The sequence below is a fragment of the Salvelinus fontinalis genome, chromosome 28 (genome assembly GCF_029448725.1).
Source record: "Salvelinus fontinalis isolate EN_2023a chromosome 28, ASM2944872v1, whole genome shotgun sequence".
Lineage (NCBI taxonomy): Eukaryota > Metazoa > Chordata > Actinopteri > Salmoniformes > Salmonidae > Salvelinus > Salvelinus fontinalis.
The window spans coordinates 45,286,440-45,314,393 of NC_074692.1; the positions used below are offsets into that span (position 1 = coordinate 45,286,440).

General features: G+C 43.7%; 1 protein-coding gene across 1 annotated transcript in view; it reads left to right on the forward strand.

The window, feature by feature from the left end:
* Positions 1-4,744, forward strand: part of LOC129826783 (chondroitin sulfate proteoglycan 4-like) — a 91,706-nt gene extending 86,962 nt beyond the window's left edge. The window contains exon 15 of the mRNA XM_055887857.1: positions 721-4,744. Coding sequence (XP_055743832.1) covers positions 721-2,463 — 1,743 coding nt within the window. The 3' untranslated portion in view covers positions 2,464-4,744. The remainder of the gene's footprint in view (positions 1-720) is intronic.
* Positions 4,745-27,954: the final 23,210 nt, after the last annotated feature.

Below are 27,954 nucleotides of genomic sequence, written 5' to 3' on the forward strand. Positions count from 1 at the left end.
GGGATCGAGGCAAAGATGAACGGAGCAAAGAACAGAGAACCTTGATCAAAACCTGCTCCAGAGCGCTCAGGACTGAAGACTGGGGCAAAGGTTCAATTGTCAACAGGACGACAACCCTAAGCACACAGCGAATAGCGCAGGAGTGGATTTGGGACAAGTCTCTGAATGTCCTTGAGTGGGCCAGCCAGAGCCCGGACTTGAACCTGATCTAACATCTCTGGAGAGACCTGAAAATAGCTGTGCAGCGACACTCCTCATCCAACCTGACAGAACTTGAGAGGATCTACAGAGAAAAATGGGAGAAACTCCCCAAATACAGGTGTGCCAAGCTTGTAGCATCATACTCAAGGCTGTAATCGCTGCCAAAGGTGCTTCAACAAAGTACTGAGTAAAGGGTCCGAATACTTATGTAAATAAGGTATTTCTGTTTTTTTATTTTAATAAATTTGCAAAAATGTCTAAAAACCTGTTTTTGCTTTGTCATTATATGGTATTGTGTGTAGATTAATAAAGAAAAAATGTTGATTTAATCCATTTTAAAATAAGGTTGTAACAAAATGTGGAAAAAGTCATGGGGTCTGAATACTTTCCCGAAGGCACTGTAATTGTGTATGCCGCTAAATTAATTGCCTCATTGAAGACATTGAAGTTCTGCTCTAAACGCCAAAGCAGTTTCTGTGTACATTGGACAATGAAGTCATCTTTTTCTTCTCTATCCAGGTGCTAGAAGAGTGGTTCAACATCACAGTGGTCCCGATCAACCACCAGCCACCCGTCCTGAACACCAAAGCCCCCAGCCTGAGTGTGGTACAGGGGGACATAGTGGCCCTGGGGCTGCAGAACCTCAATGTGGAAGATCTGGACAACCCTTCAGAGGACATCCAGTACACTGTCGTCAGCAAGCCCGACAACGGCTATCTGGCCCTGGGAGGAAGCCTGAATGAGTCTGTGGTGTCCTTCACTCAGGCTCAGATCAACAGTGGGAAGGTTTACTTTGTCCACGATGGAAGCCAGGCTTCGGGGGTCTTCTATTTCAGTATCTCGGACGGCCACCACGAGCCGGTGTACAAGCTATTGAACCTGGAGTTGACAGAGATCACCATCTCCCTGGTTAACAACACAGGGCTGGCTCTGAAGCAGGGTCAGACCTGTGTAGCGTTAACCCAGGGGAGTCTGGCTGCAGAGACTAACGGGAAAAACACAGCGGTTCACTACCGGATCACCAAGCTGCCGCGGTACGGAAAGATCCTTTGGCTGGACAACCAGGATTTGAGGCAGTTTGAGCAGGAGGACTTAAGGACTGGTCGCTTGTTTTATCAAATGACGAGCGTCACATCTGGTCAGGACAGCTTTGAGTTCATTGTATTTACGTCGGAAGCTAACCTGACGAATCAGGTTGTCAACATCACAGTTAAGCCCCTGGTGAGGTTTGGCAAGAGGGTGAGAATACCCAATGGCATTGTGGTCAAACTCAACGCTGGTTTTCTCAATGCAACTGAGCTGGCTTCTCTAACAGGCAGCGACCCCATCTTCGAGGTCGTGTCCCAGCCAAAGTACGGCAAGCTGGCCCGAGGAAAAGCCAAAGCTGGTATGAAAACGGAACCGGTGGAGTCTTTCTCCTTTCAGGATGTGAAGCAGGAGAGGTTATCCATCGAGCTCAATGCTAACATGACTGAAGTGCAGGAGCTGAACGACTCGTTGGTTTTTGTCGTGAAAGCGGAGAACGTCCCACCTGCCAAGGGAGAGTTCCGCTTCACTGTCGTTCCATACGATCCATCACTAGTCAGAAGAACAGAGAGTCCCATCCTGACCACCAGCAGTCCTTTCTCTCCGTCTCTGAACCAAACGAACCAGACGACAGTGTTTGGTATTGGGACAGCACTACCCTCCCTGTCCACCTCCTTCCTCTCCACACAGAGACCAAGCAAGACCCACCAGAAGTTCAAAGGTCGCAATCACTGGGGACACACCAACCGCAACGACTCGACAGGTACAACTTTGGGAAAACCCACCATGGGTAGAGGAGAAGTCCTTTCTGAGATGCCCTTTATGATGACACCGGTCCGAGTAGAGTCATACCCGCAGAGGACTTCCAACCCCCTATTGGTGATCCTACCTCTCCTGGTCCTGCTCCTATTGGTCATCATCCTGGTGGTACTGTTTCTACTGCTGAGACGCAACAGGAAGAGGAAGCAGAAACCTCTGACCCTGAAACCGCTGCCATCGCCCTCAACCCCACCGGCCTATCACGACCAGCCGCAGAGGAGCGCGGCCGTTCCCACGGTAACAGTGACTCCGCTGAGCCCAAGCGGCCCTGGAAGTCTTGCCTTGGACAGGCCACTTCCTTTCGCCAATCAGGGCTCGGTACCGAGCTGCTCGTTGAAAGCTGTAAATCCAGAGAGTTCAGACCAGGTCATTAGGACCACACCTCCCACTCTACAGCAGAACCAGTACTGGGTATGACCCTGTAGCTGCTGCCACCTAGGGGAGGGATGGGGAAGTGGACTGTCTACCCTGAACACTAACATCCATTCCTTACACCCCCACCAGCCCCACTCATGGTTAAACTGTAAACCATGACACGAAGCTATTAGTTGTATCTGACATAATCAAAGCCTTTTCTACTTAGGCTGGTAGAGCACAATCAGTACATGAAATTAGAACTGACAACCACTTTAAAACACAATCAGTAACTGGTAGCCTATAACTGAGCAGGTAAGTGACCGCTAGTCCGCCTCACCTCAACAACCGCTGAAACAGTTCTGGCTGGCTGGAAACATCATTCATGTTCTGTAGTACTATTGCAGAAGTTATCCCTCCAACCATGACCCAGTGTGGGAAAGTAAAGTGCAGTGGGATGTGGGTGCAATTCAGATCACGGCCTTAGTACGAATCCCGGCCGTAGTGACTCGATGTGTATAACTAACATGTTCATATTTGATGTTTGCTAGCATGATTGCATGATGTTACTAGCATGATTACATGATGTCCCCCCCCCCCCCCCTTCAGAGGACACATATTGTATATATTTTGTGTTTTTACAGCTTGTCTGCTACATATACATGTAGTTCCTGCCAAGGCAGCAGCTACTCTTCCTGGGGTTTATTATGGATCCCCATTAGTTCCTGTCAAGGCAGCAGCTACTCTTCCTGGGGTTTATTATGGATCCCCATTAGTTCCTGCCAAGGCAGCAGCTACTCTTCCTGGGGTTTATTATGGATCCCCATTTAGTTCCTGCCAAGGCAGCAGCTGCTCTTCCTGGGGTTTATTATGGATCCCCATTAGTTCCTGCCAAGGCAGCAGCTACTCTTCCTGGGGTTTATTATGGATCCCCATTTAGTTCCTGCCAAGGCAGCAGCTGCTCTTCCTGGGGTTTATTATGGATCCCCATTTAGTTCCTGCCAAGGCAGCAGCTACTCTTCCTGGGGTTTATTATGGATCCCCATTTAGTTCCTGCCAAGGCAGCAGCTACTCTTCCTGGGGTTTATTATGGATCCCCATTTAGTTCCTGCCAAGGCAGCAGCTGCTCTTCCTGGGGTTTATTATGGATCCCCATGTAGTTCCTGCCAGGGCAGCAGCTGCTCTTCCTGGGGTTTATTATGGATCCCCATTTAGTTCCTGCCAAGGCAGCAGCTACTCTTCCTGGGGTTTATTATGGATCTCCATTAGTTCCTGCCAAGGCAGCAGCTACTCTTCCTGGGGTTTATTTTGGATCCCCATTAGTTCCTGCCAAGGCAGCAGCTACTCTTCCTGGGGTTTATTATGGATCCCCATTTAGTTCCTGCCAAGGCAGCAGCTACTCTTCCTGGGGTTTATTATGGATCCCCATTAGTTCCTGCCAAGGCAGCAGCTACTCTTCCTGGGGTTTATTATGGATCCCCATTAGTTCCTGCCAAGGCAGCAGCTACTCTTCCTGGGGTTTATTATGGATCGCCATTAGTTCCTGCCAAGGCAGCAGCTACTCTTCCTGGGGTTTATTATGGATCCCCATTAGTCCTTGTCAAGGCAGCAGCTACTCTTCCTGGGGTTTATTATGGATCCCCATTAGTTCCTGCCAAGTCAACACCTGACCACACGACTGAACAGTAGTCCAGGTGTGACAAAACTAGGGCCTGTAGGACCTACCTTGTTGATAGTGTTGTTAAGAAGGTAGAGCATTGCTTTATTATAGACAGACTTCTCCCCATCTTAGCTACTACTGCATCAATATGTTTTGAACGTAACAGTTTACAGTCTAGTGTTACTCCAAGCAGTTTAGTCATCTCAACTTGCTCAATTTCCAAATGATTTATGACAAGATTTAGTTGAGGTTTAGGGTTTAGTGAATGATTTGTCTCAAATACAATGCTTTTTTAGTTTAGATTTTTTAATATTTAAGACTATCTTATTCGTTGCCACCCACTCTGAAACTAACTGTAGCTCTTTGTTGCAGATCGTGAGCTAAAGATGAAAACCCTTTCCAACGAGTATTATTAGATTATTTATTGATTGGCTATGGCTTTCCAAATTGCCCAACACTGCTATTTGTAAGATTCATTTTAAATGAATGTTGTGATTTATTTTTTTACCATTCCTGAACCGGTGACCAGAAACAAGCTACACAAGGGTAATACCAGAATACATGATCTAGTGATTCTGTCTCTTCGCAGTAAAATCTACAGAGCTGAGATTGTTTTATACCCCATATATATATAGCATTCTGTTGGTGGCAAGAATTTTGTATAAAAATGTACTTTTAAAATCTCTAAGTGTTGAATCAAGTATTTTTTTTTTATCAGTTCATAAACCATGTGCCATGGAATCAGTACATCAAAAATCTTTTGTATCTCTTGTCTCTCTCTGTATGGTGCAGCTGTCAATACTTTTGTCCTCAGATGAAACTGGTATATTTTTCTATTTATGCCAGTTCCTTTCAGCCAATTTGTATCTTTTAATATATGGCAGACAAACAAGTTCCCTACCTTCTCCCTATTCCACTTGCCTCTTCCATTTTTGTGGTAATGCTACAATCGGTTGGTTGTTTGTTTGGATTGAGCAGACATTCCCATATATTTTCGATAGCTGCATATGTGACATACAGTAACTCCTCCGTTTCTATTCATCATATAATTAATACATACAATATATATATATATATATATATATATTTTTTTTTTAAATCATGATTACATGATGTCGCTAGCATGGTTACATGACGTCGCTAGCATGGTTACATGACGTCGCTAGCATGGTTACATGACGTCGCTAGCATGGTTACATGACGTCGCTAGCATGGTTACATGACGTCGCTAGCATGGCTACATGACGTCGCTAGCATGGTTACATGACGTCGCTAGCATGGTTACATGACGTCGCTAGCATGGCTACATGATGTCGCTAGCATGGTTACATGACGTTGCTAGCATGTGTAACGGATGTGAAATGGCTAGCTAGTTAGCGGTGGTGCGCGCTAATAGCGTTTCAATCGGTTCCGTCACTCGCTTTGAGACCTTGAAGTAGTGGTTCCCCTTGCCCTGCAAGGGCCGCAGCCTTTTTTGGAGCGATGGGTAACGATGCTTTGTGGGTGACTGTTGTTGATGTGTGCAGAAGGTCCCTGGTTCGCGCCCGTGTCGGGGCGAGGGGACGTACTAAAGTTAAACTGTTACACATGGTTACATGATGTCGCTAGCATGGTTACATGACGTCGCTAGCATGGTTACATTACATCGCTAGCATGGTTACATGACATCGCTAGCATGGTTACATGACGTCGCTAGCATGGTTACATGACGTCGCTAGCATGGTTACATGACGTTGCTAACATGGTTACCTGGTTGATGTATGTTCTATTCAGTCCTTCTCATTGGGTTATTATGATTAGCATAGTAGTGGGTATAACCATAGTTGTATAAAAATGAGTAGATTGATACTGTGAATTACTAAATACACTGACTGACAATGAAATAGATGTATTTTCTATATAAAACAACAATGGATGTGTCACGATCGTCGTAATGTGGAAGAGAGGAGGACCAAGGCGCAGCGTGATTTGAATACATTCTTTAATGAAACTAAGAACACTTGACAAACTAACCAAAAACAAACGTGACGCCATTTAAACACAGTGCAGACACAAGCAACTAACACATACAATAACCCACGAAATATCCAAGGAATATGGCTGCCTAAATATGGTTCCCAATCAGAGACAACGATCAACAGGTGCCTCTAATTGAGAACCAATCTAGGCAACCATAGACATAAATAACACCTAGACTAGAAACACCCGCATAAACATACAAAACCCCTAGACAAGACAAAACACACAAATCACCCTTGTCACACCCTGACCTAACCAAAATAATAAAGAAAACAAAGATAACTAAGGTCAGGGTCGTGACAGGATCATCAATTTATATAATTGTGCATATTTTATATATTTCATATGTGTTGTGTATTATCCTTAGCAGCTATTTAAAAATATACATGTATTCATAAGAGATAATTTCTTGTAAAATATTTAGGTAAATATGAGTATTGCATTGACTTTCATTTATTGGTATTGTGCAATATGATATCACATACGTGCATACGATAATTATCCCTATGTCAGCAACTGTGTCTATATTAGCATCTTTCACAAACAAGATAACTCAAGCTTGCCAAGCTGAGTTTTTTGTTGTATCATTCCTGGTAGTTTTTCAATCTGTTAGACCTTAAATGTAGCTGTTTTATTCAATTTTTTTAACCAGATGATAAATTTAGGGGGGGGGGGGCGCTATTCCCTTGATTTATTTGCAGTAAAAACTTAAATGTAATATGTTTCAATTAAGATTTTAATTCAAACATATTACATTTACATCTTAATTGAAACATATTACATTTAAATTTTTACTGCAAAAAAATCAAGGGAATAGCGCCCCCCCCCCCAAAAAATTTATAATCTGGTTAAAAAAATATATAACAAGGGCATGCAGGCATCCTGACTGGCATGGGGCAATCAATGGGTTTTACAGCCAAGGAAGTCCTTGTAATAACGACCAATGTGGTTGTTCATTTCAAGGGACTGAAGGAAGCTGCCTCACTGACCTTCACATGTACGATTTAAGCAATAAGGCCCGAGGGGGTGTGCTATATGGCCAATATACCACGGCTAAGGGATGTTCCTTAGCACGACGCAACACGGAGTGCCTGGATACAGCCCCTAGCTGTGGTATTTGTCTGCAAGTATGTGATGTCATATGAGTGAATATATTGTATAGAAATATATTGTAGAAATGTATAGCCAATTTCTATCTTGCCCTGTTTATCAAAAGTGTTGGAAAAACGTTTCAACTGACTGGCTTTCTTGTCTATTGTATTCTCTCTGGTGTGCAATCTAGTTTCTGCTCAGGTTATGGATGTGTCACTGCAACCTTAAAGGTCCTAAATGATGTCACCATTGCCCTGGATTCTAAGCAATGTTGTGCTGCTATTTTTATTGACTTGGCCAAAGCTTTTGATACGGTAGACCATTCCATTCTTGTGGGCCGGCTAAGGAGTATTGGTGTCTCTGAGGGGTCTTTGGCCTGGTTTGCTAACTATCTCTCTCAAAGAGTGCAGTGTATAAAGTCAGAACATCTGTTGTCTCAGCCACTGCCTGTCACCAAGGGTGTACCCCAAGGCTCGATCCTAGGCCCCACGCTCTTCTCAATTTACATCAACAACCCAGCTCAGGCAGTAGGAAGCTCTCTCATCCATTTATTTACAGATGATACATTCTTATACTCAGCTGGCCCCTTCCTGGATTTTTTTGTTAAACGCTCTACAACAAAGCTTTCTTAGTGTCCAACAAGCTTTCTCCCTTAACCTTGTTTTGAACACCTCCAAAACAAAGGTCATGTGGTTTGGTAAGAAGAATGCCCCTCTCCCCACCGTTGCGATTACTACCTCTGAGGTTTTAGAGCTTGAGGTAGTCACCTCATACAAGTACTTGGGAGTATGGCTAGATGATACACTGTCCTTCTCTCAGCACATATCCAAGCTGCAGGCTAAGGTTAAATCTAGACTTGGGTTCCTATATTGTGATCGCTCCTCTTTCACCCCAGTTGACAAACTCACCCTGATTCAGGTGACCATCCTACCCATGCTAGATTACAGAGATGTCATTTATAGATTGACAGGTAAGGGTGCTCTCGAGCGGCTAGATGTTCTTTACTATTCGCCCATCAGATTTGCCTCCAATGCTCCTTATAGGACACATCACTGCACTCTATACTCCTCTGTAAACTGGTCATCTCTGTATACCTGACGCAAGACCCACTGGTTGATGCTTATTTGTAAAACCCTCTTAGGCCTCACTCCCCCTATCTGAGATATCTACTGCAGCCCTCATCCTCCACATACAACACCCGTTCTGCCAGTCACATTCTGTTAAAGGTCCCCAAAGCTCACACATCCCTGGGTCACTCCTCTTGCTGCACGAGCTGCAAAAAACACTCAAACTGGACAGTTTTATCTCCATCTCTACATTCAAAGACTCAATCATGGACACTCTTACTGACAGCTGTGGTTGCTTCGCGTGATGTATTGTTGTCTCTCTACCTTTTTACCCTTTGTGCTGTTGTTTGTGCCTAACAATGTCTGTACCATGCTGTGCTGTTGTCATGTTGTGTTGCTACCTTGCTATGTTGTTGTCTTAGGTCTCTCTATATGTAGTGTTGTCTCTCTTGTCGGGATGTGTGTTTTGTCCTATATTTTTATTACATTTATTTTTAATCCCAGCCCCCAAAAGGAGGCCTTTTGGTATGCCGTCATTGTAAATAAGAATATGTTCTTGACTGACTTACCTATAGTTAAATAAAAATATAAATTAAAAAAGCATGCCAATTCTGTGACGTTGTGTGGTGTGACACGGCCTTTTATTGTCTCCAGCACAAGGTGCACCTGTGTAATGATCATGTTGTTTAATCAGCTTCTTGATATGCCACACCTGTCAGGCCGTGATGCAACCGGTCAGGACGCAACGGTAGTATTTGGAGAGGACCTGGGGTGGCATGCTGAATCTTTACAGCCGCCTCAGGAAGTAGAGATGCTGTCGCGTCCTCTTGACGAGACTGCTGGTGTTGTTGGTCCGTGACAAGGCCCTCGGTGACGTGGATTCCGAGGAACTTAAAAATGCTGACTGATAATGGTGTCGTGGAAAAATTAAAAATACAGTAACTGCTTTTTTAAACGATATACATGCAGTGGAAAACTACAGTGTACTATATTATATATAAAATACAGACAGACCGTCTGGTAACTGTGACTGGGCTCACTGAAACAAGAGACGCTGTAGTGTAGCTCAATTAAAAGGGTCCATCAGGCAACATATTAATTACTATTATCACTACTGCTCTCTGGTGTCTCTTAATTACTTTGGTTGGAGAGGTTGAATGGATATGAAACAGCAACTAGGGATTAAGCCATCTGTAGTAGTGTGTGTTGATTGGTTGGTTGGTTAACATGTTTTCAGATGGTTCTGTGCATTAGTTTGGTCCCAGATTCCAGGGAACAAGCCATCGGTAGTAGTGTGTGTTGATTGGTTAACATGTTTTAGGTAGACTGGTCCCAGATCAGTTTGTGCTGCCTTGCCTACTCCATTGCGATGTGATAACGAGGACTGCACAAACAGATCTGGGACCAGACTAGTTGTTCGGTTCCCAAAACAACCTAATGCAATCAGAGAATCACAAGATGAGGTCCGTCCGCTGTCAGTAAAAGCCTTTTATCGTAATGAATGTCAGGAGTCAGGAGATAAACAAGTAATCTAATTGTAATAACGCACAGAGATCTCTTCTCCTGCTGAGAGGACGTCACAATGAGTCAGTCCACATGACTAAGAAAAAAAAAGGCAGCCTATGAGAGAAGCAAAAGGTGAAACATATATATCAATATATATTTACAAATATATTTCCTAACAGCCCAGTGTTTGGTGAAGTGTTTTGGAAGGTAGCCTTTTTTGGGTGTAAGAATACTCTTGTTCCATTGTAAAATTGAAGTCAGCACAATATAGATGCCTCTCAATACAGTATCCTCAACAATATCCTCGGGTTCAAAGTTCATAGATTCCGACGATGTACGGATTTATTTAATTCATCCACTTTCTTTGGCCTGAGCTTGATAGACAAGAGTGAGAAATAACACTTTGAGTGTATCTGAAGTAATGCACTCTAAAGCTACTAGGGTGCCAATCTGTAGCTAGGGAATAGGGTGCCAATCTGTAGCTAGGGAATAGGGTGCCAATCTGTAGCTAAGGAATAGGGTGCCAATCTGTAGCTAGGGAATAGGGTGCCAATCTGTAGCTAAGGAATAGGGTGCCAATCTGTAGCTAGGGAATAGGATGCCAATCTGTAGCGAGGGAATAGGGTGCCAATCTGTAGCTAGGGAATAGGGTGCCAATCTGTAGCTAGGGAATAGGATGCCAATCTGTGGCTAGGGAATAGGGTGCCAATCTGTAGCTAGGGAATAGGGTGCCAATCTGTAGCTAGGGAATAGGATGCCAATCTGTAGCTAGGAAATAGGAAGCCAATCTGTAGCTAGGGAATAGGGTGCCAATCTGTAGCTAGGGAATAGGATGCCAATCTGTGGCTAGGGAATAGGGTGCCAATCTGTAGCTAGGGAATAGGATGCCAATCTGTAGCTAGGGAATAGGATGCCAATCTGTAGCTAGGGAATAGGGTGCCAATCTGTAGCTAGGGAATAGGATGCCAATCTGTGGCTAGGGAATAGGGTGCCAATCTGTAGCTAGGGAATAGGATGCCAATCTGTAGCTAGGGAATAGGGTGCCAATCTGTAGCTAGGGAATAGGGTGCCAATCTGTAGCTAGGGAATAGGGTGACAATCTGTGGCTAGGGAATAGGGTGCCATTTCAGACCAACCCTTGGAGTATGTCCATATCAACAGTAGCAGAAGCCATGGCAACATCCGCACTGAGCTAAAGGCTAGAGCTGCTGCTTTCTAGGAGCGGGACACTAATCCGGACGATTATAAAAAACATCCCTCCACAACCTCCGATAATCCATCAAACAGGCAAAGGGTCAAGGACTTAGACTATTACGCCAGCTCTGATGCTTGCTGGTTGTGGCAGGGCTGGCTAACTATCACAAACTTTTACAAAGGGAAACCCAGCCGTAAACCGCTCAGTGATGCGAGCCTACCAGACGAGCTAAATGCCTTCTTTGCTCGCTTCGAGGCAAGCAACACTAAACCATTCACAAGGCCTCCCGAGTGGCGCAGCGGTCTAAGGCACTGCATTTCAGTGCAAGAGGTGTCACTACAGTCCCTGAATCCAGGCTGTATCACGTCCGGCTGTGATTGGAAGTCCCATAGGGTGGAGCACAATTGGCCCTACGTCGTCCGGGTTTGGCCCGGGGTAGGCCGTCATTGTAAATAAAAATTTGTTCTTAACTGACTTGCCTAGTTAAATGAAGGTTAAATAAAAAGGCCAGAAGGATTACCAGGATGTGTTCTCAGAGCATGTGTTGGCAAGTGGCTTCACTGTGATTTTCAACTTCTTCCTGACCCAGTCTGAAATACCTACATGTTTCAAGCAGACCACCCTATTCCCTGTGCCCAAGAATGCCAAGGTAACCTGTCTAAATTACTATTGCGTCGTAGCACTCACATCTATAGCCATGAAATGCTTTGAAAGGCTGCTCACGGCTCACATCAACACACTCACCTTAGACACCTTGGACCCACTCCAATTCGTCATACCGACCCCATCAGATCCACAGATGACGCAATCTCTATTGCACTCCACACTGCCCTCTAATCTGTGTCAGACCACACACAGCCCCTTGGTCTGCACTGGTACATGTTACTGCACTGCTCAACTGAACTCATGACAGCACTAGTCTTGTGGAAAAACGTGACATATGACATATCCCGTGATGATAGCAGTGAGCACAAGATGTCGTAAAGATTACGTTTATTTCTTTACGCTTGTCAGAGAGACCAGTTTGCATTGGACACCGTTTCCATTTTGTCTTAGATTAGCATTAGCTTTCTCTCTCTCTCTTCCTATTGTCTTAAAACATTGATCTTGCCTTTGATTTAGCAGCTAGCTAGAGCCATCAGCTCATCAACATGATGTATATAATTAGATCATAATTACCCCCAATCTACTGGTACGATAGGAGAGGTGTAATTACACATTCTTTCTCCCAGTGCCTGTTCTGTAGAACGTGTCTTCACAACGCTCTTTTTAAAATGTATTTTTTTTTTTTAAGAATATTTTTATTTTACCTTCATTTAACCAGGTAGGCCAGTTGAGAACACCTTTATTTAACCAGGTAGGCCAGTTGAGAACACCTTTATTTAACCAGGTAGGCCAGTTGAGAACACCTTTATTTAACCAGGTAGGCCAGTTGAGAACACCTTTATTTAACCAGGTAGGCCAGTTGAGAACACCTTTATTTAACCAGGTAGGCCAGTTGAGAACAAGTTCTCATTTACAACTGAGACCTGGCCAAGATAAAGCAAAGCAGTGCGACAAAAACAACAACACAGAGTTACACATAAAGAAACGTACAGTCAATAACACAATCGAAAAGAAAAATTGAAAAATCTATGTAGTGTGTGTAAATGTAGAAGAGTAGGGAGGTAGACAATAAATTGGCCATAGAGGCGAAAATAATTACAATTTAGCATTAATACTGGAGTGATAGATGACGCAGATGATGATGTGCAAGTAGAGATACTGGGGTGCAAAAGAGCAAGAGGATAAGTAACAGTATGGGGATGAGGTAGTCAGGTGTGCTATTTACAGATGGGCTGTGTACAGGTAAGGTGATAGGTAAGCTGCTCAGACAGTTTACCGATCACTGTACCTGTACACAGTGCACGTTCAGTTAGGCTTTACCGAACTTCAAAGAAAAGATCAACCTAAATACTGCTCTTGCTCCTATCACTGTTTTATCAAAGCTTTACAGAACTGAAAGGCCTGTCTCGTCAAATAAAACTGAGCATGTGCAAAGAGTGGAGTGAATCGTCCATCATCCAAATGTATTGGCTAACAAAAGGGATTCCCGTAGAAGCTGGTGATTTATTTTCTTCGTGTCGTGTCAGATTGAACAACAAGCTAGGGAGAAAAGGGGAGGAGCCTGCTCTAAAACAAGACAACAACAGGAACTTGTGACTGGATAAGGAGAGTCATGGTGTTGTGATCAGAGGAAGCAGAGGAGCCAGTCTTCTTAACCACCAGGTCAAAGGTCACATCAGCAGTTTCAGCAACGGTTTAGCCAGTCTTCTTAACCACCAGGTCAAAGGTCACATCAGCAGTTTCAGTAATAGATTAGTCATTCTTCTCAACCACCAGGTCAAAGTTCACATCAGCGGTTTCAGCAACAGATTAGTCAGTCTTCTCAACCACCAGGTCAAAGGTCACATCAGCAGTTTCAGCAACGGTTTAATTTGATGATTCCCTTGAGAAATATTCAAATATGAACTAATAGGGTGACAGAAAGAGGGAACTGAAGCCCAGAAAAAAGCAAGTATGGGTAACTGCATACAAATTAACATGGCAGGTTAGGAGAATTAAAATGTCAGGTTAGGAGAACTAGCCTAGCAGGTTAGTAGAACTAGCCTAGCAGGTTAGGAGAATTAAAATGTCAGGTTAGGAGAACTAGCCTAGCAGGTTAGTAGAACTAGCCTAGCAGGTTAGGAGAATTAACATGTCAGGTTAGGAGAACTAGCCTAGCAGGTTAGTAGAACTAGCCTAGCAGGTTAGGAGAATTAACATGTCAGGTTAGGAGAACTAGCCTAGCAGGTTAAGAGAACTAGCCTAGCAGGTTAGGAGAATTAACATGTCAGGTTAGGAGAACTAGCCTAGCAGGTTAGGAGAACAAGCCTAGCAGGTTAGGAGAACTAGCCTAGCAGGTTAGGAGAACTAGCCTAGCAGGTTAGGAGAACTAACCTAGCAGGTTAGGAGAACTTGCCTAGCAGGTTAGGAGAACTAACAGGTTAGGAGATCTAGCGTAGCAGGTTAGGAGAACTAGCCTAGCAGGTTAGGAGAACTAGCCTAGCAGGTTAGGAGAACTAGCCTAGCAGGTTAGGAGAACTCGCCTAGCAGTTTAGGAGAACTAACCTAGCAGGTTAGGAGAACTAGCCTAGCAGGTTAGGAGAACTAACAGGTTAGGAGAACTAGCCTAGCAGGTTAGGAGAACTAGACTAGCAGGTTAGGAGAATTAACATGTCAGGTTAGGAGAACTAGCCTAGCAGGTTAGGAGAACTAGCCTAGCAGGTTAGGAGAACTAACCTAGCAGGTTAGGGAACTTGCCTAGCAGGTTAGGAGAACTAACAGGTTAGGAGATCTGGCGTAGCAGGTTAGGAGAACTAGCCTAGCAGGTAAGGATAACTAGCCTAGCAGGTTAGGAGAACTCGCCTAGCAGGTTAGGAGAACTAGCCTAGCAGGTTAGGAGAACTAACCTAGCAGGTTAGGAGAACTAGCCTAGCAGGTTAGGAGAACTAACAGGTTAGGAGAACTAGACTAGCAGGTTAGGAGAATTAACATGTCAGGTTAGGAGAACTAGCCTAGCAGGTTAGGAGAACTAACATGTCAGGTTAGGAGAACTAGCCTAGCAGGTTAGGAGAACTAGCCTAGCAGGTTAGGATAATGAGGTTAAGGTCAGGAAAAGGGTTAGGCTTAGCTAAGGTGCTAAGGAAGCAGCAAGTAGCCACGCAAAACGATCTTGAGTGGCAACCAATCTGCCCAATTAGCTGTTAGATTTCCATTTGTGGACCCCTCCCACTTATTTGGCAATGTCCACTTTCAGACACTCCACGTATGACTCAAAGAAAGTGCTGACTTCAGGTCCGAAAGAGTTCTCAGTTCCACATGTGTCTGTCTGGCTGAAGCATCACACACACACACACACACACACACACACACACACACACACACACACACACACACACACACACACACACACACACACACACACACATGGCGAGCAGTGCGGCTGCTGTTAACATCATAACGTTATCTGTCTGGAACGTAGCATATGTGTAATGCCAACCTGAGGCCCCAGCCAGCCAGCCACGCTTGCAGTTCAATGTAGATGTTTTCTACTGTATATCAGAGGAGGCTGGTGGGAGGAGCTATAGGAGGACGGGCTCACTGGAATGGAATAAATAGAACGGTATCAAACACATCAAACATATGGAAACCATGTTTGACTCCATTCCATTTATACCATTCAAATGAGCCCGTCCTCCTATAGCTCCTCCCACCAGCCTCCTCCTATAGCTCCTCCCACCAGCCTCCTATAGCTCCTCCCACCAGCCTCCTCCTATAGCTCCTCCCACCAGCCTCCTATAGGTCCTCCCACCAGCCTCCTATAGCTCCTCCCACCAGCATCCTATAGCTCCTCCCACCAGCCTCCTATAGCTCCTCCCACCAGCCTCCTATAGCTCCTCCCACCAGCCTCCTATAGCTCCAATGAGCCCGTCCTCCTATAGCTCCTCCCACCAGCATCCTATAGCTCCTCCCACCAGACTCCTATAGCTCCTCCCACCAACATCCTATAGCTCCAATGAGCCTGTCCTCATATAGCTCCTCCCACCAGCCTCATATAGCTCCAATGAGCCCGTCCTCCTATCGTTCCTCCCACCAGCCTCCTATAGCTCCTCCCACCTGCCTCCTATAGCCCCTCCCACCAGCCTCCTATAGCTCCTCCCACCAGCCTCCTATAGCTCCAATGACCCCGTCCTCCTATAGCTCCTCCCACCAGCCTCCTATAGCTCCAATGACCCCGTCCTCATATAGCTCCTCCCACCAGCATCCTGTAGCGCCAATGAGCCTGTCTTCCTATATCTCCTCCCACCCGCATCATATAGCTCCTCCCACCCATCCTCCTATAGCTCCTCCCACCAGAATCATATAGCTCCTCCCACCAGAATCATATAGCTCCTCCCACCAGAATCATATAGCTCCTCCCACCCATCCTCCTATAGCTCCTCCCACCAGCCTCCGATAGCTCCTCCCACCAGCATCCTAATGCTCCAATAACCCCGTCCTCCTATAGCTCCTCCCACCTTCCTCCTCGGCTATATATCCCCTCCCTACTGCTCAACACTGCAGTATAGTTTAACCAACAGTCTTTCTTACTCAATTATTATTTTTATTTTCAAAGAAGAATACATATTGACTAACATGGTATTATCCTGTCCAACTTTGTTATAGTGTGAGAGACTGTGTGAAGAGAAATAGAGAGGTACAGTAAAGAGACAGACAGGGTAGAGAGAGAGTTAGAGTAAGAGCCGTTAAATTCTACAACCACCTAAAAGGAAGCAATTCCCAAACCTTCCATAACAAAGCCATCACCTACAGAGAGATGAACCTGGAGAAGAGTCCCCTAAGCAAGCTGGTCCTAGGGCTCTGTTCACAAACACAAACACACCTCACAGAGCCCCAGGACAACAGCACAATTAGACCCAACCAAATCATGAGAAAACAAAAAGATAATTACTTGACACATTGGAAAGAATTAACAAAAAAACAGAGCAAACTAGAATGCTATTTGGCCCTAAACAGAGAGTACACAGTGGCAGAATACCTGAACACTGTGACTGACCCAAACTTAAGGAAAGCTTTGACTATGTACAGACTCAGTGAGCATAGCCTTGCTATTGAGAAAGGCCGCCGTAGGCAGACCTGGCTCTCAAGAGAAGACAGGCTATGTGCTCACTGCCCACAAAATGAGGTGGAAACTGAGCTGCACTTCCTAACCTCCTGCCCAATGTATGACCATATTAGAGACACATATTTCCCTCAGATCACACAGATCCACAAAGAATTCGAAAACAAATCCAATTTTGATAAACTCCCATATCTACTGGGTGAAATTCCACAGTGTGCCATCACAGCAGCAAGATTTGTGACCTGTTTGTGACCACAAGAAAAGGGCAACCAGTGAAGAACAAACACCATTGTAAATACAACCCATATTTATGCTTATTTATTTTCCCTTGTGTACTTTAACCATTTGTACATTGTGACAACACTGTATATATATAATATGACATTTGTAATGTCTTTATTGTTTTGAAACTTCTGTATGTGTAATGTTTATTGTTAATTTTTATTGTTTATTTCACTTTTGTATATTATCTACCTCACTTGCTTTGGCAATGTTAACACATGTTTCCCATGCCAATAAAGCCCCTTGAATTAAATTGAGAGGTACAGTAGAGAGAAGGTAGAGAGAGAGAGTTAGAGAGAAAGAGAGATAGAGAAAGGGTAGAGTGAGAGTAGAGAGAGCGAGTAGAAAGATGGGGAGAAAAGGACTATGCCCTGTGGTATTAGATTATACTCTGTGAGACAAGAGAGACAAAGAGCTGCTGGCTGATTGGTTTAGCTAGAGAGGTTCTACACAGACATACCCAGATGGCTAATCAAATGTTCATGTTATTCACATTTGCAGCAATGGCTTGTTATCACAATCTGTTCACTGTGCTTTATGGACGGAACATGACAACATGATGGTGTTCTCAAAATAATGAGTCATTAAACCATGTAGATGTTATTTCCTCAGGTTGGGTGTTGGTTTTGAGCTGTGAAATATCTCATTGAGATACAGAATGTAACGTAACTGTGTTTACAATCCAGTGTAGAATGCTCTGGTTTCAGAGGATGGTACTACATGTAAACAAGGTCTCTGTTTTTCACCTTCAACTGTAACCATAGTTACAGCCTCACCCTGTCACAAAGAGGCTAAAAATCTAAAAGAGAATGCACCATCCAATACAATTTACCCTGCCTCCTCACCAAAACATTTTAAACACTGACTCTCTCACTGTCCCCAATTATAACTGCCTCCTCACCAGAACATTTTAAACACTGACTCTCTCACTGTCCCCAATTTGGGGAAAGTGCCACTTCCTAATCTGCCACCACAATGGCCCAGTGCATTTATCATCTTAAAAAAAGCTAATCTCTCTTCTGTTCTGTTCGGTGGCCCTCTTTTGTTCTGTTCGGGGCTGGCAGTGGCAACCCAACTCTCTCAGTCGTCACGTCAGAGCGCTGCAGACAGTAAATGAGATTGTAATTTCCAGAGAGTTGAGAGGAATCAGCCATGTTATTGACATGACAATCAAAATATATGTAATATTTTAAATTTGCCTTGACAGCTTTGCACACTCTTGGCATTCTCCCAACCAGCTTCATGAGGTAGTCACCTGGAATGCATTGCAATTAACAAATATTAAATATATATTTAAAATATATATACACTGCTCAAAAAAATAAAGGGAACACTTAAACAACACAATGTAACTCCAAGTCAATCACACTTCTGTGAAATCAAACTGTCCACTTAGGAAGCAACACTGATTGTCAATAAATTTCACATGCTGTTGTGCAAATGGAATAGACAAAAGGTGGAAATTATAGGTAATTAGCAAGACACCCCCCAAAACAGGAGTGATTCTGCAGGTGGTGACCACAGACCACTTCTCAGTTCTAATGCTTCCTGGCTGATGTTTTGGTCACTTTTGAATGCTGGCGGTGCTCTCACTCTAGTGGTAGCATGAGACGGAGTCTACAACCCACACAAGTGGCTCAGGTAGTGCAGTTCATCCAGGATGGCACATCAATGCGAACTGTGGCAAAAAGGTTTGCTGTGTCTGTCAGCGTAGTGTCCAGAGCATGGAGGCGCTACCAGGAGACAGGCCAGTACATTAGGAGACGTGGAGGAGACCGTAGGAGGGCAACAACCCAGCAGCAGGACCGGTACCTCCGCCTTTGTGCAAGGAGGTGCACTGCCAGAGCCCTGCAAAATGACCTCCAGCAGGCCACAAATGTGCATGTGTCAGCATATGGTCTCACAAGGGGTTTGAGGATCTCATCTTGGTACCTAATGGCAGTCAGGCTACCTCTGGCGAGTACATGGAGGGCTGTGCGGCCCCACAAAGAAATGCCACCCCACACCATGACTGACCCATCGCCAAACCGGTCATGCTGGAGGATGTTGCAGGCAGCAGAACGTTCTCCACGGCGTCTCCAGACTCTGTCACGTCTGTCACATGTGCTCATGTGCTCAGTGTGAACCTGCTTTCATCTGTGAAGAGCACAGGGCGCCAGTGGCGAATTTGCCAATCTTGGTGTTCTCTGGCAAATGCCAAACGTCCTGCACGGTGTTGGGCTGTAAGCACAACCCCCACCTGTGGACGTCGGGCCCTCATACCACCCTCATGGAGTCTGTTTCTGACCGTTTGAGCAGACACATGCACATTTGTGGCCTGCTGGAGGTCATTTTTTCTTGACACTGACGGAAACATGGCTCAGCAAAAGATATAAAATTAATCACTAACCTTGACCAACTTCATCAGATGACAGTCCTATAACATCAGGTTATACAATACACTTGTGTTTTTTTCGAAAATTTGCATATTTTGAGCTGCAAACCGTGGTTATACATTGTGAATATGTAGCATCGATTCACCAAATTGTCCGGAGATATTTTGGACACTCACCTAATCTGACCAAAGAACTCATCATAAACTTTACTAAAAAATACGTTGGACAGCAAATGAAAGATACACTAGTTCTTAATGCAACCGCCGTGTTAGATTTTTAAAAATAACTTTACCATTACAAACAGCTTACGTTATAGCGAGACAGCGCCCGCAAAAAGGGCGGAAAATAGGACTCCACATTTTCCACAGAAATACGAAATAACATCATAAATTGTTCTTACTTTTGCTGAGCTTCCATCAGAATCTTGTACAAGGAGTCCTAGGTCCAGAATAAATCCTTGTTTGGTTTTAGAATGTCCTTTTCTCCTGTCGAATTAGCAACCTTAGCTAGCCATGTGGCGCGAACATGCCCATCTTCTCCTGACACAAAGAAAGGAAAATTCCAAAAGTCGCAATAAACGTTGAATAAACTGATAAAAAAACTACTTTATGATGTTTTTATCACATCTATCAAATAAAATCAGAGCCAGAGATATCCACCGTGTATACCGAACGCTTTTCAGAAGCCAATGTTGATGTCCTTCCCGCGCCTAGGTAGAGAAAGGAAATTCTGGTCACGTCATTCCAAGAGCTCTTGTTCGACCTCAGATCAAGCTAGACACCCCATTCCACCTTCCACTGCCTGTTGACATCTAGTGGAAGGCGTATGCAGTGCATGCAAATCCATAAATATAAGGCAATTCAATAGGCAGGCCCTGGAACAGAGCATCGTTTTCAGATTTTTCACTTCCTGTCTGGAAGTTTGCTGCCAAATGAGTTCTGTTTTACTCACAGATATAATTCAAACAGTTTTAGAAACTTGAGAGTGTTTTCTATCCAATAGTAATAATAATATGCATATTGAACGATCTAGAATAGAGTACGAGGCCGTTTAAATTGGGCACGATTTTTTCCCAAAATGAAAACAGCGCCCCCTATTCACAAGAAGTTTTAACGGACCAATAGAATAGTCCCAAAACTGTAAACCCCACCCAGTTGGCACTCCAGGCAGGCTAGAGAAAACTCAAGTATTTGAAATGATTTCCACTAATAGTTGAACCCAGGTCTGTAGACAACACAGAGAGGTAACAGCTGGGTCTCTCCCACTTTGACAGAAGTGCATTAAACAATACTTGGCCTGTGTCCAAAATGGCACTCTATCCCCTATATAGTACACTATAGAATACAAAGACAAAATCAGACAAGTGTGTTTGTGCCTGTGTGGGTGTGCATAGTTGTGTGTGTGTGTGTGTGTGTGTGTGTGTGTGTGTGTGTGTGTGTGTGTGTGTGTGTGTGTGTGTGTGTGTGTGTGTGTGTGTGTGTGTGTGTGTGTGTGTGTGTGTGTGTGTGTCTTGGAGAGTAGCCAGCCAGTGAGAGGGAGGGGTTTGGGGTGGGGGGAAGCAGTCAGCGTTTTTCAGCAGGCAACATGAATGAGGCCTCACGCCAGCTGAGTGGGCTTCCTGTGCCGGGACTATAAAAACCAGTAGTCAGGCTGAAGAATGCTTACGGCTCTGCTCCCACATTTCAGAACCTTCATTCTACCAGGTACAGACATCCTTCATTCTACCAGGTACATACACTGTTCATTCTATCAGGTACAGACATCCTTCATTCTACCAGGTACAGACATCCTTCATTCTACCAGGTACAGACATCCTTCATTCTACCAGGTACAGACGTCTTTCATTCTACCAGGTACATACACTGTTCATTCTATCAGGTACATACACTGGTCACTCTACCAGGTACAGACATCCTTCACTCTACCAGGTACAGACATCCTTCATTCTACCAGGTACAGACGTCTTTCATTCTACCAGGTACAGACATCCTTCATTCTACCAGGTACAGACATCCTTCATTCTACCAGGTACAGACATCCTTCATTCTACCAGGTACAGACATCCTTCATTCTACCAGGTACAGAAATCCTTCATTCTACCAGGTACAGACATCCTTCATTCTACCAGGTACAGACATCCTTCATTCTACCAGGTACAGACATCCTTCATTCTACCAGGTACAGACATCCTTCACTCTACCAGGTACAGACATCCTTCATTCTACCAGGTACAGACATCCTTCACTCTACCAGGTACAGACATCCTTCATTCTACCAGGTACAGACATCCTTCATTCTACCAGGTACAGACATCCTTCATTCTACCAGGTACAGACATCCTTCATTCTACCAGGTACAGACATCCTTCATTCTACCAGGTACAGACATCCTTCATTCTACCAGGTACAGACGTTGTTCATTCTACCAGGTACAGACGTTGTTCATTCTACCAGGTACAGACATCCTTCATTCTACCAGGTACAGACATCCTTCATTCACCAGGTACAGACATCCTTCATTCTACCAGGTACAGACATCCTTCATTCTACCAGGTACAGACATCCTTCATTCTACCAGGTACAGACGTTGTTCATTCTACCAGGTACAGACGTTGTTCATTCTACCAGGTACATACATCCTTCATTCTACCAGGTACAGACATCCTTCATTCTACCAGGTACAGACATCCTTCATTCTACCAGGTACAGACATCCTTCATTCTACCAGGTACAGAAATCCTTCATTCTACCAGGTACAGACATCCTTCACTCTACCAGGTACAGACATCCTTCATTCTACCAGGTACAGACATCCTTCATTCTACCAGGTACAGACATCCTTCATTCTACCAGGTACAGACATCCTTCATTCTACCAGGTACAGGCATCCTTCATTCTACCAGGTACAGACATCCTTCATTCTACCAGGTACAGACATCCTTCATTCTGCCAGGTACAGACATCCTTCATTCTACCAGGTACAGACATCCTTCATTCTACCAGGTACAGACACTGGTCACTCTACCAGGTACAGACATCCTTCATTCTACCAGGTACAGACATCCTTCATTCTACCAGGTACAGACATCCTTCATTCTATCAGGTACAGACATCCTTCATTCTACCAGGTACAGACATCCTTCATTCTACCAGGTACAGACATCCTTCATTCTATCAGGTACAGACATCCTTCATTCTACCAGGTACAGACATCCTTCATTCTATCAGGTACAGACATCCTTCATTCTACCAGGTACAGACATCCTTCATTCTACCAGGTACAGACATCCTTCATTCTATCAGGTACAGACATCCTTCATTCTACCAGGTACATACACTGTTCATTCTACCAGGTACAGACATCCTTCATTCTACCAATTACAGACATCCTTCATTCTACCAGGTACATACACTGTTCATTCTACCAGGTACAGACATCCTTCATTCTACCAGGTACAGACATCCTTCATTCTACCAGTTACAGACATCCTTCATTCTACTAGGTACATGCACTGGTCACTCTACCAGGTACTACAGACGTTGTTCAGCCCTCTGAATGCGTCCTGAATGGCACCCTTTTCCCTATCTAGTACACTACAAGTAGTGCAGATTTTGTTCATTCTACCAGGTACAGACGCTGGTCATTCTACCAGTAGTGCACTAGATATGCTGCCATTTGTGACGCACACCTGCTCGTTTTGCTAATGGGCTGGACACGGTCTCACTTCCTGCAGGGTCAAGTCTCACTTCCTGCAGGGTCAAGTCTCACTTCCTGCAGGGTCAAGAACTGTTAATACTTATAATAATGCTAGGAGCTAGTACTTTAGGAAAGTGTTCTGTGTTCCTCTATAAACAAAGGTGACTGAGAGATCTGTTATAGACATTATAATAAGTAATATAATGTGAGAGCCATTAATGATATATTATTATATTATAAATTATTATAGCTTATAGTCTCATCATGTGAGAATGGGGCGGCAGGGTAACCTAGTGGTTAAAGCGTTGGACTAGTAACCAAAAGATTGCAAGATCGAATCCCCGAGCTGACAAGGTAAAAAATCTGTCGTTCTGCCCCCTGAACAAGGCACTGTTCCTAGGCCGTTATTGAAAATAAGAATTTGTTCTTAACTGACTTGCCTAGTTAAATAAAGGTTAAAATAAATAAAAAATGTGTAGTCAGGTTAGGTCTACAGTGTTGGCAGATACATAGTAAGAGGAAAATGTATTGTTCTGGGGCATGTCCCTCCCTTGACAGCTGGAACACTACAAACTAGCTTTCAAGAGTGTCTTAGGTCCTGGAGACGCCTGGAACAGTATCATTAAAGCGTCTTAAAATGGAGTGCTGATGTTGTCATTGCTTTTTCTTTTTTAAGAGGAGGAAGTAGGAACATGGTTGATGCCACACCCTTCTAGCTGTCATCATTCACTCAGCACATACTATATTATGTCCACCTATGATCTAAACCCAGGACACTGGAGCTACGTACTATATTATGTCTACCTATGATCTAAACTCAGGACACTGGAGCTACGTACTATATTATGTCTACCTATGATCTAAACCCAGGACACTGGAGCTACGTACTATATTATGTCTACCTATGATCTAAACCCAGGACACTGGAGCTACGTACTATATTATGTCTACCTATGATCTAAACCCAGGACACTGGAGCTACGTACTATATTATGTCCACCTATGATCTAAACCCAGGACACTGGAGCTACGTACTATATTATGTCTACCTATGATCTAAACCCAGGACACTGGAGCTACGTACTATATTATGTCCACCTATGATCTAAACTCAGGACACTGGAGCTACGTACTATATTATGTCCACCTATGATCTAAACCCAGGACACTGGAGCTAGGTACTATATTATGTCTACCTATGATCTAAACCCAGGACACTGGAGCTACGTACTATATTATGTCTACCTATGATCTAAACCCAGGACACTGGAGCTACGTACTATATTATGTCTACCTATGATCTAAACCCAGGACACTGGAGCATAGGCGGAAATCCCAGGGGGGACGGGGGGGACACGACCCCCCCATCTTGGGAAAAATATGATTTGTCCCCCCCAATATATCACTGTAAACATAACTATGTAATTTCAATAATATTAATAATACGCAATGAAAGCACTTGTGCTGATTATAGACACTTAATAGCGCATTTAAATTTCAAAAGATTGCGACCCCCCCCCGCCCTTTGCCTCACAATGGTTTGATCCACTGCCAGTTCTTTAGCTGGCAAGGTAATAAAGGGTTCGTATCTACTGTCCGAAAGGGACATGTACGTAACTGACGTGAGGTTAATCCAGTCAATCCATAGCAGGTCCATAGCAATGTTATTTATTTATTTTTATGTTGGCAGGGTTCACACACTAGCTGAATTTGCAGAGCTAGCGCGCAAACTAAAGCAAACATTAACTATCAAGCTAGCTAGTACCTATTCCATTTATGTGGCGTCGTCAAAGATGGAATCTTTGCTATCGTCAGTTTATTCCAAGATCAGCATGCAGCTGTAGTGCTTCGACGTCCCTGTGATAAGGTTAGCAATAAACTGAAGTCCAAACTGAACAGAACAGAACTACACTCTCTTCTACCATTGTCTTAAATATATATAATGGTCTCGTTGCAAAAGATAAATTGTCGCTAGTGAACTTTTTTTATTTTATTTTATTTCACCTTTATTTAACCAGGTAGCAAAGATTATAGCAAACACACAGAAACGGAATTGGTGCTCGCTAGCTTTACAAATTCAGCTATTGTTGGAAGCCAGCCAATATGAAACAAACTATTTAAATTACAAAAGGTTGCAGCATGTGTTGTGTAAATGTGTGTGTGTGCAGCTAGGCCAGCCAGCCAGCCAGGTAGAAAAATGGCAGAAAAAAGTAAGAAGACGGACATCAGAGTATTTGTCAGTACACCAAAACGCATAGTAAGAACTCTAGTATCCTAATATCTCAAAGACTAGTTGATAAAATGTTCATAAGAAAGAAGTAAAATGCTAATGGAAATGTTTCACAATGATGTCATTAGGCAGAGCAGGCAACAGATGGCACACAGACAGCAGAGCTGGGGACAGATATGCAGGGACAGATTGGCAGACAGGGAGTCTCAGGTAAGTTTGTTGAGTCTTTGTTTGGCAACATTATGAAAGGTTCTCAATTTTTTTGACTTGTAAAATAGGGACATAATTGGAAAATGCCATGGATACCCCCACTCTCAACTTAAACTGGTGACTAAACTAAGATTTGTTTACGGCAATGGTATTGCTGTTGTGATGAATTGTGTAGTTTTGGGTACCGGTAGTTAGGAGTACGGCAAACACCTTATTTATTTTCTAGGAGACAGACTGAGTCAGTTAGGGTGGTGAAAGGGAAAGAGCCAGGGAGAGAGACTTCAGAGGACAGTGTCACAGCCACGGCAGGACCAAGTGTCACCCTTGTTGCCAGCAGCACCAGTATAGGGGACAGTGGCACAGCATTGTCCAGTTACCACAGTGATGGCACAAAACCATATCAGCCACACCCACAATTTATAGAACCGCAAACTCTTGCCAACAGAGTGTTGACGTTTCAAGAGAGATGGTTTCGCGATTTCCCCTGGCTACATTATAATCCATCAATAAAAGGAGTGTTGTGTTTTCACTGTAGCCAAGGGTTTTCAAGCCAGCCATCTTTTGGCCAAAGAGCTGATGCTGCCTTCGTTAGTGCAGGATTTAGGAACTGGAGAAAAGGCATTGAAAAATTCACAGCACATCAAAATTGCCAAACCCACCGCCACTTTGTAATTGTAACAGCACACCAGCTAAATCCAATCAGTGTCCAGTTATGTCCAGCGCGTGGGGTAAACAGTAGGATGACGCAAGGCATTGCTTGATGAAAATTGTTAGTTCGGTGCGGCATGTAGTAAGACAGGGACAAGCCTTTAGAGGCCACACGGATGACAGTGGGAATTTATACCAGATTTTGAAACTTAGGGCAGAAGAGGATGATCCCATTTTACTGAAGTGGTTAACAGAGCGTACCACAATGTACACAGGCCCCAAAGCACAGAATGAAATTCTGAACATCATGGCCAATAGTCATTCGAGGCATTGCAGCTGAGATTAGGTCTCTTCCGATTGTACAATTTTCATTAATTGTTGATGGTACTCAAGATGTCTCTGGTGCTGAACAGGAGAGTGTCTGTCTGCGTTATGTTGACCATGACCATGTCCCTCACAAGGAGTTTATTGGGCTATACAGGGTGTCGGAGACAACAGGCGAGGGCATTGCGAAAGTGCCAACTGATGTGTTGTTGAGGAAACCCGCAAACATATGCTCGGTTCTTTTGTTCAGTAGTGTGTATAGCAGTGGTTCTCAACCTTTTTGGGGTACTGGAACCCCTGCATATTTTGAGGCAAGGCAGGCAAGGTTTTGAGCGGTCCTCAGGGACCTCCACCCCCTCTATATTATATGTAAACTTACTGGAAACCTTGTGGTACTGACTACATTCATTACACTTTTTTATTTCACGGACTCCTTGCAATTAGTCCATGGCCCCCTGTTTGAGAACCCATGGTGTAATTGATAGTTGTTCTTTTGTTTAGTAGTTTTCAGTACACTTACAAATGATTTATTTCATGTTATTTTATTTAAAATTGCGTGCTTTGTGCGACATACTTGTCCATAGCTGCTGTTTGAAGAGTTGAGACACTGACTGAAGGATATTTTGGTTGATTTATTTGGGTTTTTCATTGAAGTAGTTATTTTGCTTTTAGAACTGTACTTATTTTAAGCTTTTTGTTCTTGCAAAGATATTGTAATAGACTCAGGCCAGGTGGACATATTTAATGACTATATAAATGTATCAGAAAAAGTCAAATTAAAAGGTCAATTCAATACGGAGACCAACTTTGTGATGGTTCTCAATGGAGATTCTTTTAGATGTGATCACACCATGTTCATTGTATTTATGAAAACTACACCCATACAGTGTACAGTACCATTGTCACCTACTGACCTTTCTTGATATTGCTGGTTGTAAGTACGAATACCTGCATACATACTGGACTGATAAGGAGCACTGCTATAACTATTATTAGTAGTAGAATTATAATGATTTAAACATTTGAACGAGTTGGGAAAACCCTTCAGTTAACTACTGTACCTATCAATTATCCAGTTGTAGGAATTATAGTTCGTCAATATACATTTAACAACGTATGCTATGTGTTACAGCACTACTTTTGTTGTCCCCCTCAGGAATTGCTCTTGAGAAAATTTAATGTAATTGTCCCCTCCAAAGTTGATCTCAGATTTTCGCCCCTGCACTGGAGCTACGTACTATATTATGTCTACCTATGATCTAAACCCAGGACACTGGAGCTACGTACTATATTATGTCTACCTATGATCTAAACCCAGGACACTGGAGCTACGTACTATATTATGTCTACCTATGATCTAAACCCAGGACACTGGAGCTACGTACTATATTATGTCCACCTATGATCTAAACCCAGGACACTGGAGCTACGTACTATATTATGTCTACCTATGATCTAAACCCAGGACACTGGAGCTACGTACTATATTATGTCCACCTATGATCTAAACCCAGGACACTGGAGCTACGTACTATATTATGTCTAC